Source organism: Salmo salar, chromosome ssa15 (genome assembly GCF_905237065.1).
Source record: "Salmo salar chromosome ssa15, Ssal_v3.1, whole genome shotgun sequence".
NCBI classification, from domain to species: domain Eukaryota; kingdom Metazoa; phylum Chordata; class Actinopteri; order Salmoniformes; family Salmonidae; genus Salmo; species Salmo salar.
Window position 1 is genome coordinate 92,829,579 of NC_059456.1, and position 21,322 is coordinate 92,850,900.

The 21,322-nt window shown below is 44.3% G+C and overlaps 1 protein-coding gene across 1 annotated transcript in view; it reads left to right on the forward strand.

The window, feature by feature from the left end:
* Positions 1-16,918, forward strand: part of LOC123727318 (putative per-hexamer repeat protein 5) — a 35,635-nt gene extending 18,717 nt beyond the window's left edge. The window contains exons 3-5 of the mRNA XM_045696107.1: positions 7,218-7,324; positions 11,765-11,822; positions 16,821-16,918. Of these exons, the coding sequence (XP_045552063.1) occupies positions 7,218-7,324; positions 11,765-11,822; positions 16,821-16,918 (263 nt within the window). The remainder of the gene's footprint in view (positions 1-7,217; positions 7,325-11,764; positions 11,823-16,820) is intronic.
* The last annotated feature ends 4,404 nt before the right edge of the window (positions 16,919-21,322 follow it).

Below are 21,322 nucleotides of genomic sequence, written 5' to 3' on the forward strand. Positions count from 1 at the left end.
GAAGACGGAGTTCTCAGGGTGTTGCACCTGTTGCCCGGGCAGCAGGTCAGCAAAACAGGGCCCTGCTCCTGGGTAAACAACAACACCTATGTATCTACTGTAACAACTGTTTCCACTGCTCAAGCACCACTGTCTTTACTGTTGATGTTGTGAGTGGAGTTTTACAAAGTTGGTCCTGACTTCTGTTTCTTCGTTCTGACTTATTGCTGATGGAAGAAGGATGTATTTTGGCATGAGTTAATATGCCTGTGTACTGTAAAGAATACTGTACCTGGATTGGTCCTTCAACTTGCTTCTGAATAATTGAATGAAAACTATATTTTCTTGACTGAGACTTAATTAGGAAGTGATTTATTTCCACAGGATGGAAAACCAGGCAATACTGTGTAATATGAAAGGAAAAATGGAAATGGTCATCATCATTTAGCCTAATTGAAGAAAGCCATTCCTTTGCAGTAGAACTCAAATAGCCTCAACTTCTTCCAATCACATCTGTCAGCCAAAGGCCAATTAGCTTAACGAGCCCAGGGGTTGTCAGAAGACTATTAAAGGAGTCCACCCCCACATTGTCTGTCATCTTTTCTCTTTCAATTCAAACTGGAGATGTTCCTTCTCTCTCTCTATTCTCTATGACACGCAATGGAAAAAGAGGAGCTTGGTTGCCTAGCTACCCACCTACTCGCCCATCCCATAGTAACCTATTCTTCTGAGGCATATGTGTTTTTCCTATAGGATCTGGTTAAGCCCTCAGTGGAGAAGTTATTATAATGTTCAATCAGTAGAATATTTAGCAAGACTATTTAGACATGATCAACAAGGGCAGGCTTGTTACAGTGGGAGTTTGACTGCATGACTGTGTCACAAAATGAGGCTATTTAATGCACTACCTTTGACCAGGGCCCCCTCTGAGGACTGAGAACATCGCATTTCCTAGTCTGTACTTGATGACTTCCTCCTTAGGTGTGTCTGTCTCTTGAATATACCAGGCATGTTTTTGAAAGGATAGCATGTTGTATCCAATGCATACTGACCCCCTCTCCCTCTCTCTCTCCTCTATCTTCCCTCTCACTCTCTCCTCTCTCTCCTCTCTTCTCTCCTTTCTCTCTCTCTCCTCTCTCTCTCCTCTCTTCTCTCCGTTATCTCTCTATCTCTCTTCTCTCTCTCCTCACTCTCTCTCTCTTTCTCTCTCTCCTCTCCTCCCTATCTCTCCTCTCTTCTCTTCTATATCTCTCCTCTCTTTTCTCCTTTCTCTTCTCTTCTCTCCTCTCTTCCCTCTCTCTCCTCTCTTCTCTCCTCTATCTCTCTTCTCTCTCTCTCTCTCTCTCTCTCCTCGCTTCTCTTCTCTCTCTCGTCTCTATTTCTCTCCTCTCTTCTCTCCTCTCTCTTCTCTTCTATATCTCTTCTCTCCTTTCTCTTCTCTCTCTCTCTCCTCTCTCTCTCGCTCTCCTCTTTCTATATCTCTCTCTTCTCTCACTCTCTCCTCTCTTCTCTTCTCTCGCTCTCCTCTCTATTTCTCTCCTCTTTTCTCTCCTCTCTCTTCTCTTCTATTTCTCTCCTCTCTTTCTCTATCTCTCTCCTCTTCTCTCTCCTCCCTCTCTCTCTCGCTCCTCTATCTTTCCTATCACTCTCTCTCCTCTCTTCTCTCCTTTATCTCTCTCTCTTCTCTCTCTCTCTCTCTTTCTCTCTCTCCTCTCCTCTCCTCCCTATCTCTCCTCTCTTCTCTCCTCTTTCCCCCCTCTCTCCTCTCTTCTCTCCCTCTCCTCTCTCTCTCTCTCTCTCTCTCTCTCTCTCCTCTTTCTCTCTCTCTTTCTCTTCTCTCCTCTCTCTTCTCTTCTATATCTCTTCTCTCCTTTCTGTTCTCTCTCTTCTCTCTCTCGCTCTCCTCTTTCTATATCTCTCTCTTCTCTCTCTCTCCTCTTTTCTCTCTTCTCTCCTCTATCTCTCTCTCTCTCTCTCTCTCCTCTATTTCTCATCTTTCTCTCTCTCTCTCCTCTCTCTCTCCTCTTCTCTCCTCTATCTCTCTCTCCTCTCTCCCCGCTCTCTCCTCTATCTCTATCTCTCCTCTTCTCTTCTCTCTCTTTCTCTCTCCCCCCTCTCCTCTCCTCTATCTCTCTCCTCTTCTCTCTCTCTTCTCTTCTATATCTCCTCTCTTCTCTCTCTTCTATCTTTCCTGTCACTCTCTCTCTCTCTCTTCTCTCTTCTCTCCTCTCTCTCCTCTATCTCTCTCCTCTTCTCTCCCTCTCTTCTCTATCTCTCCTCTATCTCTCTCTCTCTCTCCTCTTCTCTCCTTTCTCTTCTCTCTCTCCCCTCTCTCTCTCTTCTATCTTTCCTGTCACTCTCTCCTCTCTCTCTTTCTCCTCTATCTTTCCTATCACTCTCTCTCCTCTCTCTCCTCTATCTCCCTCTCTCTCTCTCCTCTCTCTCTCTCTCTCTCCTCTCTTCTCTCTCTCTCCTCTCTCTCTCTCCTCTATCTCTCTCCTCTCCTCTTCTCTCTCTCTCTCTCCCCCTCTCTCTCATCTATCGCTCTCTTCTCTTCTCTCTCTCTCTTCTCTCCTCTCTCTTCTCTTTTATATCTCTCCTCTCTTCTCTCCTTTCTCTTCTCTCTCTCTCCCCTCTCTCTCTCTTCTATCTTTCCTGTCACTCTCTCTCCTCTCTCTCTCTCTCCTCTATCTTTCCTATCACCCTCTCTCCTCTCTCTCTCTTCTCTCTTTCTCTCCTCTCTCCCCTCTCTCTCTCCTCTCCTCTCTCTCTCTGCCTCTCTACCTCTCTCTCGCTATCTCTCTCCTCTCTTCTCTCTCCTCTCTCGCTCTCCTCTCCTCGCTCCTCCCTCCTCCATCTCTCTCTCCTCTCTATCTTTCTCCTCGCTTCTCCTCTCTCTCTCTACTCTCTCTCCTCTCTTCTCTCCTTTCTCTTCTCTCTCTCTCCCCTCTCTATTTCTCTCCTCTCTCTTCTCTTCTCTCTCTCTCCCCTCTCTATTTCTCTCCTCTCTCTTCTCTTCTCTCTCTCTCCCCTCTCTATTTCTCTCCTCTCTCTTCTCTTCTATATCTCTCCTCTCTTCTCTCCTTTCTCTTCTCTCTCTCTACCCTCTCTCTCCTTTCTCCTCTCTTCTCTCTATCTCTCCTCTCCTCTCCCTCTCCCCCGCTCTCCCCCGCTCTCTCTCTCTCTCTCTCTCTCTCTCTCTCTCTCTCTCTCTCTCCCCTCACTTCACTTCTCTCTCCTCTCTTCTCTATCGCTCTCTCTCTCCTCTTCTCTTTCTCTCTCTTCTCTCTCTCTTCTCTTTTCTCTATCACTCCTCTCTCCTCTATCTCTCTCTTCTCTCCTCTATCTTTATTTATATCTCTATCTCTCTCTCCTCTATCTCTATTCCCTTTCTTCTCTCTCTCTCTTCTATCTCTATCTCTCTCTCCTCTCCTCTATCTCTCTCCTCTCTCTTCTGTCTCTATTATAGTTGCATGCGTAAAAAGACAGACAATTTCTTGATTCGTTGTCCATCATCAGTCAACGGATGACTCCCACTGAAATCTTTGGCTCAATCTGTAATTTTCAGACACAAAATCTCGGTCTGGCCATTGCCCTCATAACTCTCTGTCCACTTTTTTGCCCATCAGCACTTCAGAGAAGTATAGGTTCCCTTCATTTAGTGAGATTCTCACAGCAGGAAAATAATCCTGCAGCAACAGGCAGGCAATGTGAATTATAATTCATGTACATTTTTTGTAAAGGTTGATACAGGGCAAATCAAGTCCGACATTTTAAAGTGGAAATTACAAACTTCAGACGTGTTTTTAAACCTTGAAAACACTACAAATGTGCATTTCCTGCTTTGCAGGAAAATTCCTGCAACAACAGGATGATCAAATTAAGATATGGCATCTGTACTTCCTTCATTATTCAAAACCTTTGTTGTGGGTGTAGGACACATTGTGCTTGATGAAGAGGAAAAAACAATTAAAGAAATTTTAGTACGTCTAATTCGAACCCCTCATTTCTTTTTCCAAAGAATGCACATGCGGTTCCAATCTAATGTTAGCACAGGACAGGAGCTGCTAGACTTCCCATAATAACCTGTGAGCCTTGAAGCCCAACACAAATAACTGCTGTACGGGAACTGATCAAAACAAGGAGCAACAGCCTGGTCTTATAGTAATGTGGACTGAAACAAAGCAAAAAATATACAGGTTGCCATTATGGCTAAAAGTAGTTCACTATATAGGGAATAGTGTGCCATTTGGGAAGTATCCATAATATACATAGGTGCAGTATCAATAGAAGTATTGACAAGTATATCACTCATTTGCACATACTGCCTGTAGAGGACGAAATGGGCTGGGATTGACTGTGTAGGTCTGACCTAGGAACATCAGTCATGAGGTGTAATGAACGCCAGCCACAACCCAAGGCCTGGTCTGTGTGGAGTTGCCCTGTCATGTCATGCTCTTTCTGATTTCTCTGTGGCTATGGGCATGGCTCACTGCAGACAGAGACTAATTACTCTCAGGTCCTGAACTCACCGGCCGGCGACCGCAGACTGAAACTCAGCTTGTCTTGTGAAGGGAAGGGTTGAGCAAGAGCAAGGCCACTGGGTCCGACCAACTGAGTTCAATAACATGTTTTTAAAAAATGCATATACTTTGAATGTTTTAGCCTGACTGGTGAGCAGGGTTTGTAGTTTTGGTACTTTTCTATTGGTTCCATTGCAACAGGCAAGCTCAATTAATAATAGCTTATTTCAAATAGTATTTGAACCCAGGTCTGCCGACCAGACCGACTGCTGCCCCTCGCTCCCGCTCCCGAAAAAGGAGGACGTTTTGTTGGTGACAATGAACCCTCTAACCTTACCTCCTCATCAGACTCAGTCCCTCTCAGTCTCTCTGCATCTGTGTGTCATTACCGAGACATTATGACCTCCCTCCTCCTCCAAAGGCCAACAGAAGCGATAAAGCAGATAATTGAAGGGCTGGTTAATCACTGTTTACTCACCACGATGTTACATGTTGTTGGGCTCAGCTGCTTCACACAGACAGCATCCTGCCTGATGTCTCAGAGTGGACGCCCAACACACACAAGCACACACACCCCTTAACGTATAATTCTGCTAGATGTCTTAGAGTGGACGGTCAGGTTACCTGACCGGTGGTTCCACCGTACAGTTACTGTACAGCCAGTAGACGGATGAGAGGTTGGGGATGTATTTTATCATTAAATCTAAAGCGAAATACATTTTACATTTACATTTTAGTCCTTCAGCAGACACTCTTATCCAGAGTGACTTATATTTAGAGCATTCATCTAAAGATTGCTAGGTGGGACAACCACATATCTCAGTCATATAGCAAGAACATTTTTCCTCAATAAAGTACTGTAGCTGACAGCAAAGTCTGTGCCAGTAGGAAAAAGTCAAGTGCGAGTGTTAGTGTTAATAGGAGTGGAAGTGCGAGTGTTAGTGTTAGTGTTAAGACGAGTGTTAGTGTGAGTGTTAGTGTTAATACGAGTGTGAGTGTTAGTGCTAATACGAGTGTGCGTGTTAGTGTTAGTGTTAATAAGAGTGTGAGTGTTAGTGTTAATACGAGTGTTAGTGTGAATGTTAGTGTTAATACGAGTGTTAGTGGGAGTGTTAGTGTTAATATGAGTGTTAGTGTTAATACGAGTGTTAGTGGGAGTGTTAGTGTTAATATGAGTGCTAGTGTTAATATGAGTGTTAGTGTTAGTGCGAGTGTTAGTGCGAGTGTGAGTGTTAATACGAGTGTTAGTGTTAATTGAGTGTTAGTGTTAGTGCGAGTGTGAGTGTTAGTGTGAGTGTTAGTGTGAGTGTTAGTGCGAGTGTGAGTGTTACTGCGAGTGTGAGTGTGAGTGTTAGTGTTAGTGTTACTGTGAGTGTTAGTGTGAGTGTTAGTGCGAGAGTTAGTGCGAGTGTTAGTGTGAGTGTTAGTCCGAGTGTTAGTGTTACTGCGAGTGTTGGTGTTAGTATTAGTGTGAGTGTTAGTGTTAGTGCGAGTGTTGGTGTTAGTTTTGGTGTGAGTGTTAGTGTTAGTGTTGGTCTTAGTGTTAGTGTTGGTCTTAGTGTTCGTGTTGGTGTTAGTGTTAGTGTGAGTGTGAGTGCGAGTGTTAGTGCGAGTGTTAGTGCAAGTGTTAGTGCGAGTGCTAGTGTGAGTGTTATTCCGAGTGTTATTCCGAGTGTTAGTGTGAGTGTTAGTCCAAGTGTTAGTGTGAGTGTTAGTCCGAGTGTTAGTGTGAGTGTTAGTATTAGTGTGAGTGTGAGTGTTAGTGTGAGTGTTAGTCCGAGTATTAGTCCGAGTGTTAGTGTGAGTGTTAGTCCGAGTGTTAGTGTGAGTATTAGTATTAGTGTGAGTGTGAGTGTTAGTGTGAGTGTTAGTGTTAGTCCGAGTGTTAGTGCAAGTGTTAGTGCGAGTGTTATTCCGAGTGTTAGTGTGAGTGTTAGTCCGAGTGTTAGTGTGAGTGTTAGTGTGAGTGTTAGTCTTAGTGTGAGTGTTAGTGTTAGTGTTAGTCCGAGTGTTAGTGTTAGTGTTAGGGTGAGTGTGCAAGTGTTAGTTCACGAAAGGCAAATGTGTTTTTTTGCTTAATCCCAACCCCTCCAAAAGACACAAGATGAAAATACAGGTTGGAGAGGTTGTAGCGCTGGCTGCCACACTGGGCGCCCATGGAGCTGTTGTTGTGGGGGGTTAAGTGCCTTGCTCAAGGGCACACCGGAAGGCAATGTCATATTGGATAAATTGCATGGGTTTGATTGCACAAGTGGGGAGCCCAGCCAACAGAGAGTTGCAGTTGTCCAGACGGAGATGCCAAGTGCATGGATTAGGACCTGCGCCGCTTGGAGGAAAGGTCGTACTCTGCGGATGTTGTAGAGCATGAACCTGTTGGAGTGAGTCACTACTTTGATGTTTAAAGAGAATGACAGGGTGTTGTCCAGCATCATGCCAAGGTTCTTTGAGCTCTGGGAGGGGAACGCTGTGGAGTTGTCAACCGTGATGGATAGGTCTTGGAGCGGGCAGGCCTTCCCCGGGAGGAAGAGCAGCTCTGTCTTGTCGAGGTCTAAAGATCAGCAACCATATGAATCCAGGGACCGGGTAGAGGCAAACACAGAAGCACAAAGTCTGTATGTGTGTGTGTGTGTGTGTGTTGGGGGAGATGTAATCTACGATCTCTCCTTCCCAGACCTGGCGCTACATCTACTCTGGCTCTCCTTCCTCTCTCTGCAGATAAGAGTTTAGATGTATGTGTGCTGCTTGGTAGCTTCAGCTTGCATCCGGAGTACACACTGGTTGCTAAGGTGCAGGACAAAGAGAAAGATCCAGCCCTGAGTGGGGTGAGGTGTGTGTGTGTGTGTGTGTGTGTGTGTGTGTGTGTGTGTGTGTGTGTGTGTGTGTGTGTGTGTGTGTGTGTGTGTGTGTGTGTGTGTGTGTGTGTGTGTGTGTATGTGTATGTGTGTGTGTGTGTGTATGTGTGTGTGTGTGAATGAGCTATTGTGGTAGGCTGTTATCTCGCTGGCTGGCCTTCCACTCCCAGCCGTTCCCTGTCGACCCTTTCCTCTGCCCTCTTCCTTCTGTCCCCACGGGCTCAGTTTTAGCCCCCCTCCATCCCCCTCCTACTGTGTGTGTGTGTGCATGCGTGTGTGTGTGTGAACCATGTTTCCTTCGGCCTGGCCGGGCCCTGTGGCTGCAGCTGTGTCTCTGTGTCCTCACTGGCCTGAGAACACTCCCTGATCCAGCACTTCAGAACCAGAGCCTATGAACATGTTGATTCTACTAAGGTCAGGTTCTATCTGGCTGAACAAAGGAGCTGAGAATGAAAGCCAAGCCAAGGCCTCTCTCTCCCTATCTGGTTTACTGTAGTAATAATAGAATTGACAGGACACACACACAGGCTGTTGTTCTATTCTTTCCCATCAAGTACTGTATCTCTGATATCCATCTCTCTGCCCTGGCATTTCACAACAGTGGTTTTTACACGATGATAAGGGCTTACACAATCAAACCTGTACCCCCACTACCCTCTTCCCCCCTCTCTCACTGAGGGTTGTGGACACACACACACACACACACACACACACACACACACACGCTCACCTGGCTTCTCCTGCAGTAATCCCTGTGGGGATATTTATAGCCCAGGACTCAGGAGAGAGATGGGTATCTGCTTCCACAAATCCCCCAGGGAAGGCCAGCATCTCTGCAGCTCCAGCTTGTTGACTCTGTCACAGTGTGGAAATGCAGGCTAGTTCCAATGACACTGATAAAGCCCCTCAGGATCAGATAGGGATTTGCTATGGACCGACACAACGCTACTGTTTTTTGTTCTTGGAAGCAGCTTAGTTTTAGACTAATGGCTTCTGCAGAGCAATGTGGTCCAACGTTCATGTTTAAGTAGCAGATTGGGGTTCCTGGGTTAACAGAATAAACTTTTAGGCAGATTTATACAGACCGAGTGAGATCGTTGTTGATGATGACTGTTTGTGCAGATGGTATTTATACAGACTGTTGTTGATGATGACTGTTTGTGCAGATGGTATTTATACAGACTGTTGTTGATGATGACTGTTTGTGCAGATGGTATTTATACAGACTGTTGTTGATGATAACTGTTTGTGCAGATGGTATTTATACAGACTGTTTTTGATGATGACTGTTTGTGCAGATGGTATTTATACAGACTGTTGTTGATGATGACTGTTTGTGCAGATGGTATTTATACAGACCGTTGTTGATGATGGCTGTTTGTGCAGATGGTATTTATACAGACTGTTGTTGATGATGACTGTTTGTGCAGATGGTATTTGTTTTGCAGTTGAGTAGTAGACCTGAATGGGATATGCAAAATGTGATGAATATGATCATGATTAATACATTTTGGGAACAAATGGTACATTTTGAACGAAGTTTTGAAGTTGTCATGTCAAAATGTAGGCACTTTCTGGTATTTTAGTATTGCTCAACTGCATACTCTAATATGTAGAGCCCTCCGTCAGAAACCAAACAACACGACACAGTAGATGGTAGAGATGCCGGGGTGTTGAATTGGGGGGTATTAAAGACATCACTCATCATCTCTACTAAGACACACGTCTGTGGTCTCACTGTGACTTGACTGTAAATCCATCACTTAAAATCCATATTAGATGAACAGATCAAATGAGCCCAATGCTGCTTTCTGCTGTTCTCAACCAAAGAATTGATCAGAGCCTTGTTGGGTGTGTCCCAAATGGCACCATATTCCCTGTATAGTGCACTACTTTTGACCAGGGTCCATAAGCTACACTGTATACTTCTGCTGAAACAAAAGCCCAAACAATCCTAGCTAAGCGTCATCATCCCAGAGATGAGGCCAGCCAGAGAAATCCCAGGGCTTGTGGTTGAGAAAAGGTTAAGGAAGAGAATAGACATGGCTGAAGGCTTGGAGAAGGAGCTGCATTCCTCCTTGTCTCTGTGTCTTCCTCTCCTCTGCTCTCTCGCTCTCCTCGCTCTCCTCCCCCTCTCCTACAGCCCCAGTGGGGTTGTCAGACAGACTAACCCCAGCATTGGCTTCCTTTCTCTCTATCTCGTCTGACCTGATGGAGCAGCTGTCTGTGGCCTCTCCAGAAGGCATATCATTCCCACCTGTGTAGAGATCGGTAGACACTGGCCTACATCTGGCTTGCCTGCTACTTACTTCAACTGCATACTGTGTACTAATCATACTACATACTACTATATTTAGAACGTATTGTTTAGTAAAAACTAATGCAGTAAGCAACAAATATCAGCATTCTAGGCTCATCCTACTGAGAATGCATGATCTAATGCATTTGTGTTGATTCCCGCCATTCGTTCATTTTGGTCCAGCACGTCCCCTCAGCTGATTATCAGCTCTTGTCAAACACATGTGAGTCACGAAAGACGATTCTCTTCCTCAATAGTGTTCAGCGAATTCTATTAGATGAAAAGCCAAAATGAGTACGACATCCTGGCATTTAACCTTTTACTCCTGTGGGCTAAATCAGGGTCACACAGAGTGATTCTTGCTAGTCTTATTTATTTTATTTTTTTTTGAAACCGAAGGTCACACCTCACACACATGGTTATGGGCTTACAAAGAAAGAAGACCCCTGTACCATGTCAGATATAGAGTTGAATTGTATTGCATTTTGAGTTTGCATCCCAACATTAAACTTTATATACGTCACAGAAGACTGAAATATAACTGTTAGACATAGAAACACCGGATTTTCGACTTTATTAATTATTAAATTATGAAAAATATTAATAACATTCCACCCATGAGGCCAAAGAGGGCACTTTGGGTCTTTGACTGCAGAAAAGGGCAACAGTACACTACATTTTCAAAATGTCCCATCATTTATTTCGCATACTCAAAATGCATACTATTTAGAACGCAAGTATGGGTAATCTGACACGGGCACTGAAATGTGGTCCTTTTGAGTAAAGGTTGTAGCTGCTTCCAGGGCCGTAACCAGGGTCCGAGTTTTAGTGAGGTCGGGACAGGGCCGGGAGGATTTGACCCCAGCCATGGTTGCTGTAGCTTCATTCACCTCTCATATTAGCTATACAGTTAGCCGCTACACACGAACTCAGCACCGGGATTAAAACGTGGAATTTAATAAATACAGAGGGATCTGTTAGTAGAACATTTATTTTATTAACAAAAGGTTAAAAAAATACCTTTGCTTTACAGAATAGGTTTTTTTGTGTAGTTTTACAGCAAATTACTTGCAATTCTACACATTTTGGCATGATTTATGCCAGGTTAATCTGATATCTGAGTGATAGTGACTAACAAAATCAATGGTGGCCCCCTGGAGGTCAGGGCCCCTGGGCATGCTGATAATTCGGCCATGATTACTACAAGTTTAGATAGTTGGCTAGACTAAGTTTTTTTTACTAACATGGACTAATTGAGTGACTGTCAGTGAGTGACATATAACAAGAGGAAAACTGCTGCAACCGGTTTTGAAATTGCACCTTAAGTATTCTACTATTCTAACTCTCAACAGTAAGTCGAGACCCCGACTGAGTTCCCCCAGACCTCGGTGTTCTCATACAGTATGTAGCTACAGACTTGGCTACTTCTGAACCGTTCCCACAATCAACAATGACCTGTTACATCTTTGAGGTCATTTATTGACAGTTCTGCTACATAGAGGAGGAACAGCAGAAATGTGTTTCCTCAAGTACGAATGAAAAGCAGTTGTCTTCCTCCTCTTTGGGTTGTGGTTGGTTGGCTCTACTCCTGGAGGTGGAGTAGAGCAAAGAGAACAAAAAACATCTGGTGATTAACTCTCTCTGAGTCTGAGTCCATGTATTGTTTCTGTTGACATGGAGATACCTGTATAGAAAAGAAGAATCCTGTCTGTGTGTACTGTAATGCGCACCACTGTGGCAACAAACGGTGGTCTGCTTGAGGGGAAGAAATCCAAAGAGGAGAAAAAAACGTAAGGATCAGACACCAATTAATAAATCAGCGAGATTAATAGCAAAGTATTACAATTACACTTTCAAATCAAAAGGAATATAGAAGTACACAAAACATAAAGACTAACCAGAGGGGTACACTAAACATGATGACAGATTAGGGTAGAACACAAGGGTAGTACACTACGGTAGTACACTGGACAAAGAGTATATGGGAACACATTAAAGCTAAAACAACAGTGTTTTTTGTAGGTCTGTGGGAAAAGATATCTTAAGAGTGGACTTGAATGTGTGTAGAGAGCTGTGATTGTATAGTAACTTGTGCATCTGTCTGTCTTTAGGACTATCACAAGAACAGACACCTGGGCTGGAGCCGAGGCTCAGTGGCCTACTGTGCAGGTAAGTTCATGCTCTTCATCAACAGTTCTATGAGCTCTTCATCAACAGTTCTATGTGCTCTTCATCAACAGTTCTATGTGCTCTTCATCAACAGTTCTATGTGCTCTTCATCAACAGTTCTATGTGCTCTTCATCAACAGTTCTGTGTTCTTCATTAACAGTTCTATGTGCTCTTCATCAACAGTTCTATGTGCTCTTCATCAACAGTTCTATGTGCTCTTCATCAACAGTTCTATGTGCTCTTCATCAACAGTTCTATGTGCTCTTCATCCACATTTCTGTGCTTTTTATCAACATTTGTTTTCTGCCTGACTTAACGGTTAGCTCATTCTCTGAGTATGTGGGTTTTGAACCAACTCATGTTGGGAGGTTTTATATGTCTGATGGATCAGAGCTGTTTCCTGTGTATCTCTCTGAAACAGGCAGTTTCAAACCAAGCATCTCTGGGCACCATCTCTCTCGGCTGGAGCTGGAGAAGGAGGTAGAGCTGGAGGTGGCCAAGGCAGATAGACTAGGATCACACAGGCCGATAAAGAACAGAACAACAAAACATCTTAAGGAAGAAAGGGGGACAATATCTCATTCCTCAGAGAGTTAGCCTATCTCTCGCGCTCTCGCCAGTCGGTGAATCCGTTGTAGTTATCTTGCTACGGTTTGTTAACTTCTCAGTGTGGCCCTTTGTGAAGACAGGCCCTGTTACCAACCACTGCTATCTCTCTGTCTCCAGGCATCTGCCATCCCAAAGCCTCCAGCATCCCACTGCTATCTATCACTATAGCTATCACTATAGATTAGCCATCAAGTACTGCTAGGTCTGCGACTGTATCAGAGCAAGAGGGAGTGTATTGTGGGGATGCTGAGAGTTATCTAGACATTGGCCAGTCTGACGGACCTTATTGTTAAACCCATCCTTGTCAAGGGGTTATAGTCAGGGCCTCAGCCACATGCCATGCGTTCTAGTTAAAAGTGCATCTGAAGTGGCATCCTATTCTCAAATCCCTATACAGTCTAGTGCACTACTTTTGACCAGAGTAGTCCACTAAATAGGGAATAGGGTGCCATTAGGGCTCTGGTCAAAGGTAGTACACTTTATAGCATGCAACCTTGCTGCTTATTTTCCTCAACATCTGACAATCTCTTCTAATCTGCATCCTAAATGGGACCCTATTTCCTACTGCACTACGTTTGACCAGAACCCTAATGGGCCCTGGTCCAAAGTAGTGCACAGTAAAGAGAATAGGGTGCCATTTGGGATGCAACCTAGTAAAGCTGGAGATGATACAGCCAGGCAGAGCTGAGGGATGGATTGGGGCACCACGATAACGTTACCACGCCAGTCAGTCCGACTGGGTTCTGTATGTGGACTCCCCCTCTGGTTTGGCTGGCGGGTGGTAGACGCCACAAGAATCTGCACGCCCCAGCACAGCTCCCCATTAATCTTAAAAATGATGTATGTGGTTTTCCACTCTATGTCTGAGGTTTGCTTTCCCATGCTTGGGTTCACATACAGGCTCCTGTCCAGCTCCTTCACTTTACATCAACAGGACTCCTAGTACTTTTTAGGGTCCATCCCAAATGACAGCCTAGTCCCTACATAGTGCACTATTTTTGACCATGGCCCAAAGGACGCACCCCAGATGAACAGGCCTCCTAGAATCTCTTAGTGCTCTCCTCTCCATCCATCCATCCATCCATCCAAGCCTTTAACACAATCAGCAACGCAATAACTCATGACTTCACTATATGCACACTCATGACAAAGTATCCAAAGTATCTACAGTACCAGTCAAAAGTTTGGACACACCAATTAATTCAAGGGTTTTTCTTTATTTTTACTATTTTCTACATTGTAGAATAATAGTGAAGACATCAAAACTATGAAATAACACATATGGATGGAATCATGTAGTAACCAAAAAAGTGTTAAACAAATCAAAATATATTTTAGATTTTAGATTGTTCAAAGTACCCTCCCTTTGCCTTGATGACAGCTTTGCACACTCTTGGCATTATCAAATCAAATCAAATGTTATTTGTCACATGTGCTGAATACAACAGTGAAATGCTTACTTACAAGCCCTTAACCAACAATGCTTTAAGAAGTAAAGATTTTTTCAATTAAGTGTTAAGTAAAAAATTGAAAATAGAAAATAAAAGTAACAAATAATTAAACAGAAGCAGTCAAATAACAAACAAGACTGTATACAGGGAACTGGTATGGAGTCAATGTGCAGGGGCATAGGTTAGTCCAGGTAATTGAGGTAATATGTACATGTAGGTAGAGTTAAAGTGACTATACATAGATTATAAACAGAGAGTAGCAGCAGCATAAAAGAGGGGTCTGGGTAGCCCTTTGATTAGCTGTTTAGGAGTCTTATGACTTGGGGGTAGAAGCTGTTAAGAAGCCTTTTGGACCTCAACTTGGCGTTCCGGTACAGCTTGCCGTGCGGTAGAAGAGAGAACAGTCTATGACTAGGGTGGCTGGAGTCTTTGACAATTTTTAGGGCCTTCCTCTGACACCGCCTGATATAGAGGTCCTGGATGGCAGGAAGCTTGGCCCCAGTGATGTACTGGGCCGTACGCATTACCCTCTGTAGTGCCTTGCGGTCGGAGGCCGAGCAGTTGCCATACCAGGCAGTGATGCAACCAGTCAGGATGTTCTCGATGGTGCACAAGGCCTTAGCAGACTTTCTATAGGAAAGGCAGATTTTCAATTTGTGTCTGTTATTTTGCCTTACTGAATTTTGAAACTGTTTCTTGCTGTTTTGCTTTTATTTGCAGATGCAAAAACAGTGAAGGGCGAAGACAGAACTCTGTGAAGAGGTTCTGCCTGGTTTGGTTTGCCACCTCAGTCATCTGTTAAACCACAGCACCCTATTGGTCCTGGTTCAAAGTAGTGGTGCCATTTGGGAATCAGCTCATCTTTGTTTTTATGTTCTGTGGCTGCCAGCTGCCTGCGTGTCATATCACTCAGGTCAATCACAAGTGTTGTATGTTATGATATTGGCATAGACAGTGAGGACCTTCATTCCGTGTGTTGCGACAGTGTGATGGTACTGACTGTGTCAATGGACCATGGACCCTCTTCTGTGCTCAGAGCGGACTGAGGCGTAGCGCCCTGTTTAGGTCTGACTGTTTGTGTGTGTCTTTGTGTTTGCGTGCGTGCTGTGTGTTTGTGTTGCAGTGTCCTGTTGGGAGCAGCCAGTGAGGCAGCGGCTCACCAAGCCTCATTAACCCTGTCAGCTTGGCGGGCGCTGGGCTATCAGAGCAGGGCCCCATCACAGCTCCTCATCAGTGACTCACCAGCAGCATGAGGCCCCGCCCTACAACAACTAGCACTACCTAACCTGGCTGTCACTGGTTCCACCCTGCCCTACAACCACCGCCAATACTTAACCTGGCTGTCACTGGTTCCACCCTGCCCTACAACCACCGCCAATACTTAACCTGGCTGTCACTGGTTCCACCCTGCCCTACAACCACCACTAATACCTAACCTGGCTGTCACTGGCCCCACCCTGCCCTACCGCCATCATCACCAGGTACAGGCCCTATCCTACCACCAACACTACTTTGCCTAAGTGGCACAGGCCCTATCCTACCACCAACATTACTTTGCCGAAGTGGCACAGGCCCTATCCTACCACCAACATTACTTTGCCTAAGTGGCACAGGCCCTATCCTACCACCTTCATCGTCACATTTTAAGAATTAAGACCTGCTGTATGTATCTTCTAGATCAGTGGCTGTGGTGTTGAAGATCCACACATATTCTAGCTGGTGATGTTGTTGTTGAGGAATCAGTTGAGTCAAAGTTCCCTGGGCCTGGCCAGGGAGGGATTGAGGGAAGCCCCTGTGTTTTTCAGACATACTCTCTTACTACGAACGCCAACCAGCCCTGTTCTCTCGTTCTCACCTCTGTGTTCCTCCATCCCTCCGGTCCTCAGCTGCCTTCCAGCCAGGTCTCGGCCAGGTTTCAGCCAGGTTTCCTGGCATGGCGAGCAGTTGTCTAAGGTGCCAGAGAGCCTTGCCTTCTCTCTGTCCACACTCTACACTGCTATTTTTAGACGCACTCCTCTCCCCCCCTCCTCCCCCCCCTTAGTGGCACCAGTGTTTGCTGAGATTGTTGTGTGTGTTGTGACAGAGGCCCTCATGGGAGCACTAATGATACAGTGTCTCCGTTTCTCTCCCCGTCCCACACACACACGCACACACACACACTCAGATAGAGATTGTTTAAACAGTATCTTAAGCCGGGGACGGCTCCCATGACAACTCCAAAAATATTTACCAGCAACCAAGCCACACACACCGGAAAGGATCATGTCTGCAGCAACCTAGCCACACACACTGCAGGCTACCTTTGGCAATGTTTTTTTAATTATTTTTTTTATTGTTGTCTCCCTCTTGCGTTATTTTTTATTGTTTTGTTGTTTTTCACCAGCGATTGAATTTGTTTTACTTAATGAATCCTGAAGTAATGCTATGTATGTGTATAGATGCGTGTGGTAGAGTCCTGTTTGACCCAGTGATCATGTCCCCTTAATAATCGCTGTACACAGTGTGCAAAATAGACCGGAACATTTTGAATAGATGGGACAGCAACATTTACCTAGCTGTTCACCTAGATATTTACCTAGCTGTTTACCTAGCTGTTTACCTACCTGTTTACCTAGATAGTCATTGCCTTCTTGTGGACATCCTGAAAATAGTTTCAAGTGAAATTCCGCTGCAGGTGTTTCTAGTGACATGTTTTTTGCGAAGAACAATTACAGGGTGACAATGGTGCCCTCTTAGTGAAATTTAAATAACATAACTTAAATAATCAATCAATCAACATAAATCACATCTATTATCAACAGTCCTCACTGACAAAGCTTCTTTCTCCTGCTCTCCCCCTCTCTTTCTCTCTCTCTCTCCCTCATCCTCACTCTCAGTCTCTCATCTCTTCTCTCTCTGACTGTGTCTTTCTCTTTCTCATCCCTCTCTCTCTCTCAGATGATGGGAATATCGTCCATGTTAGTGGGGTTGGGAAACCCTTTGGTCCTTGCTGTTTCGAGGGGGATATCATGGGCTGTGGCATCATGTTCCCATGAGACTACAGACTTGGTGAAAATAACGTCAATGACACAGGTGCACATTTTCAATTCAAATTAATAGATCTTTATTATTCGAGAATGGAGATTTGTTTACAATAGAGGAAGTTAAAAGAGTTTCCAATGTCACTTGTTCCCATTAATGATATACCAGTTCCTCCCTGAAACCAACAGATGTGATGTAGAACAAAAGGACATAGTGACACTTGCCTAAATTGAGATTGAATGGGAGATGAGTCAGCCGTCTGGGCCGAATCTTAATTTCCGTAGAATTTTCACTTCGGCTGCATTTACACAGGAAGCACAATGAGGATATTTTACACATGCACACAGAGACAGAGACAGAGAGAGAGAGAGAGAGAGAGAGAGATAGAGATAGAGAGACAGAGAGAGAGAGAGAGAGAGAGAGAGAGAGAGAGATTTGATGTGTGATGTGATTTCAGTGAGTGTCAGTGAATGGCTCCCCCTTGTGGTTATGCAAGGTGGTTTCTACTCCGCCGTGAGGATGCTGAGCAGCAAGGAGAAAGAAGATCAAGGTGGACCTGCACACTCTAAGTCAGGCCTGGGCAATTATTTCCCATGGAGGGCCACATTAGAATATATTTTTGCCATCGCGGGGCCAGATTCATACTACAGGATTATACATCATGTGTATGTATGTTTGACAGATATATCTACTGTAAATCACATCCAGATATGCTACTTATTTTACTTTTTTAACATGCACAGAAATAAACCACATCCATGTTCTGCTTTTGGTAGGTATTTCATTATTAAACATGCAATGAACTACACACCGGGTATGCACAAAAACACAAGAAAGAGAGAGAGCTCAACATTACATTTAAACTACTCAGTCAGTGTGACGAGTGAAGTCTCTGATGGGCATTGACTAGAGCAGTGAAGTCAGGTATAGTTCTGACGTGTGCCTTGACTTGTTACATTTCATCACTGAAAATGTCTGTTCACATACATAGGTTGACCCAAACAGTACAAACATCTTCTGAGCATGACTCCTAATCTTTTAAAAGTTTTGTTCATTGCCAGATGCATACAACCTCGTCAGTGACATTGTTTTGAATAGTTCTCCAATCACTGCATCAGACTGAAGATCGATAAGCTGAAGTTGCAGGTCAGTGGGAGCGTTACCCACATTGAAGGTGAAAGCAGAGGAAACCAACAGCATGTCATTTTCCAACACTTTAGAATCCTCAAAACGACAAGAAAACTCACCGTACAAAGCATTCAGCAGCGATGTATACTTCTCCCACTGGTCATCTGATAGGGAACAGACTAGTAGTGTTGGAAAGGTTGATGAGATTGTTGGCTTCTACTTGGCGGGTCAGTAGGAATAATTTTCCCTTGAAGGCTTTGACAAGGCTGTACGTCTGATGTTCAAAAAGACCCTTCCCTTGTAGGTTGGAATTCAATTCATTCATGAGGGCCATGATGTCCACGGTGAAGGCAAAATCAGCCAATCATTCTTTATCTTGCAGTTGAGGGAAATCCACATATTTTCCTTTCATAAAAACTCAGCAATCTCCGACTTCAGGTCCCACACCCTTTTAAGCACCTTCCCCAAACTCAGCCATCTCACGTTTGTGTGGTAGGGGAGATCTGCATGATCCGACTCTGTCTCTTCCAACAGTGAGATAAACTACCTGTGGTTTAAAGATTTTGCTCTTATGAAGTTTACCACTTTAGTGACTGTGTCCACAACATGGCTCATTTTCAGAACACATTTACAGAGCACCTCCTGATGAATAATGTTTTCTGATGAACATTATTTGGGGGTGTTTAGGAGCACTTAATGAGGGAAATACTTATTTCCCTCATTAAAATGCAAATAATTTTATAACATTTTTGACATGTGTTTTTCTGGATTTTTGTTGTTGTTATTCTGTCTCTCACTGTTCAAATAAACCTACCATTAAAATGATAGACTGATCATTTCTTTGTCAGTGGGCAAACGTACAAAATCAGCACTGGATCAAATACTTTTTTCCCTCACTGTAGCTAGCTCTCACAATTCCGTTGTTTGCTGAATGCAGTTTTGTGAAAAGCCCTTGCTGCAACTGAGAAAGCAAGTCTTTCGATGCACTTGCCCTCTGCTCAGAAGGCATTCCTATATTTCTCTGCATGCTTCGTCTGGAAGTGTTGGGACAAGTTGTAGTCTTTCAAGACAGTGATGCTCTCTTTGCACACTAAGCACACAGCTTTTCCTGATACCTCAATAATTAAACATGTCAACGTCCAGTCTTGCTGGAACACCCTACATTCATTGTCTACTTTTTTCTTTGAAAAACTAGTTTTTTCTACTATAGCTACTATTTGTAACTGTGACGTGTGTGTCAGCCTGTCAGTCACTGTCTATCCTCGTGTAGTTGTTTATACGTGCCTTCAAAATAAATGTCTCACAAGCGGTGGGAGTTAAATCATTACACAAAGGCGAGTATTCATTGGGCTTTTAATTTGTATAGCAAATACGTTTTTTCAAAACTTTACTATCGTAAATTCTTTATGTGATCTGAGCATGATTCCACGGGCCGCATTGAATCAGGTCGCGGGCTGCATATGGCCCCCGGGCCAGCCTTTTCCCGGGCCTGCTCTAAATGGATGAACCTGACCAACCTGCATCCTCTAAACGGATAAACCTGACCAACCTACATCCTCTAAATGGATGAACCTGACCAACCAGCATCCTCTAAATGGATAAACCTGACCAGCCTGCATCCTCTAAATGGATAAACCTGACCAGCCTGCATCCTCTAAATGGATGAACCTGACCAACCTGCATCCTCTAAATGGATGAACCTGACCAACCTGCATCCTCTAAATGGATAAACCTGACCAGCCTGCATCCTCTAAATGGATGAACCTGACCAACCAGCATCCTCTAAATGGATGAACCTGACCAACCTGCATACTCTAAATAGATAAACCTGACCAACCTGCATCCTCTAAATGGATAAACCTGACCAGCCTGCATCCTCTAAATGGATGAACCTGACCAACCTGCATCCTCTAAATGGATAAACCTGACCAACCTGCATCCTCTAAATGGATAAACCTGACCAACCTGCATCCTCTAAATGGATGAACCTGACCAACCTGCATCCTCTAAATGGATGAACCTGACCAACCTGCATACTCTAAATGGATGAACCTGACCAACCTGCATACTCTAAATGGATGAACCTGACCAGCCTGCATCCTCTAAAATGGATGAACCTGACCAACCTGCATACTCTAAATGGATGAACCTGACCAACCTGCATCCTCTAAACGGATAAACCTGCATGTCCAACAGTTTTGCTGAGTCAGGGAGCCCCAAACATAGCAATGCATGTCCAACAGTTCTGCAGAGTCAGGGAGCCCCACACATAGCAATGCATGTCCAACAGTTCTGCAGAATCAGGGAGCCCCACACATAGCAATGCAATGCATGTCCAACAGTTCTGCTGAGTCAGAGAACCCCAAACATAGCAATGCATGTCCAACAGTTCTGCTGAGTCAGGGAGCCCCAAACATAGCAATGCAATGCATGTCCAACAGTTCTGCTGAGTCAGAGAACCCCAAACATAGCAATGCATGTCCAACAGTTCTGCTGAGTCAGGGAGCCCCAAACATAGCAATGCAATGCATGTCCAACAGTTCTGCTGAGTCAGAGAACCCCAAACATAGCAATGCATGTCCAACAGTTCTGCTGAGTCAGAGAGCATACTGGCAGTTCCAGATATAGGCAATTGGATTCTCTGTTTCTCCATACTAGTGAGTGAGTAGTGCCCTTCTGTGAGCACTGGGCTATGCTTCCTAAATGGCACCCTATTCACTATATATTTTTTATTTAACCTTTATTTAACTAGACAAGTTAGTTAAGAACAACTTCTTATTTATAATGACAGCCTAGGAACAGTGGGTTAACTGCCTTGTTCAGGGGCAGAACGACAGATTTTTACCTTGTCAGCTCAGGGATTTGATCTAGCAACCTTTCGGTTACTGGCCCAACACTCTAACCAATAGGCTACCTGCACTACTTTTGACCAGAGCCCTATGTGCCCTAGCCTGGGTACCATACTTTTTAGCTATACGTGCCCTGGTCAAAACTAATGCCCTATATAGAATAGGGTGCCATTTGGGATGCCGACAGATTCTCTGTGATGCCTCAGATTCTCTGTACTCACACCTGCCTACTGGAGCTGAGCTAGCCTGGTCCCAGATCTGTTTTTGCTGTATAGCCAACTCCTATGGTCAGCGTCATGCCAGACATGTACACACAGATCTGGGACCAGGCTTGAGCTGGGTTGGTGGGAGTAAAAATGATATTCTCCATATCACATGGATGGCCCTTTATCAAGGGTTGGAAATAATAATTTATATACACACACACACACACACACACAG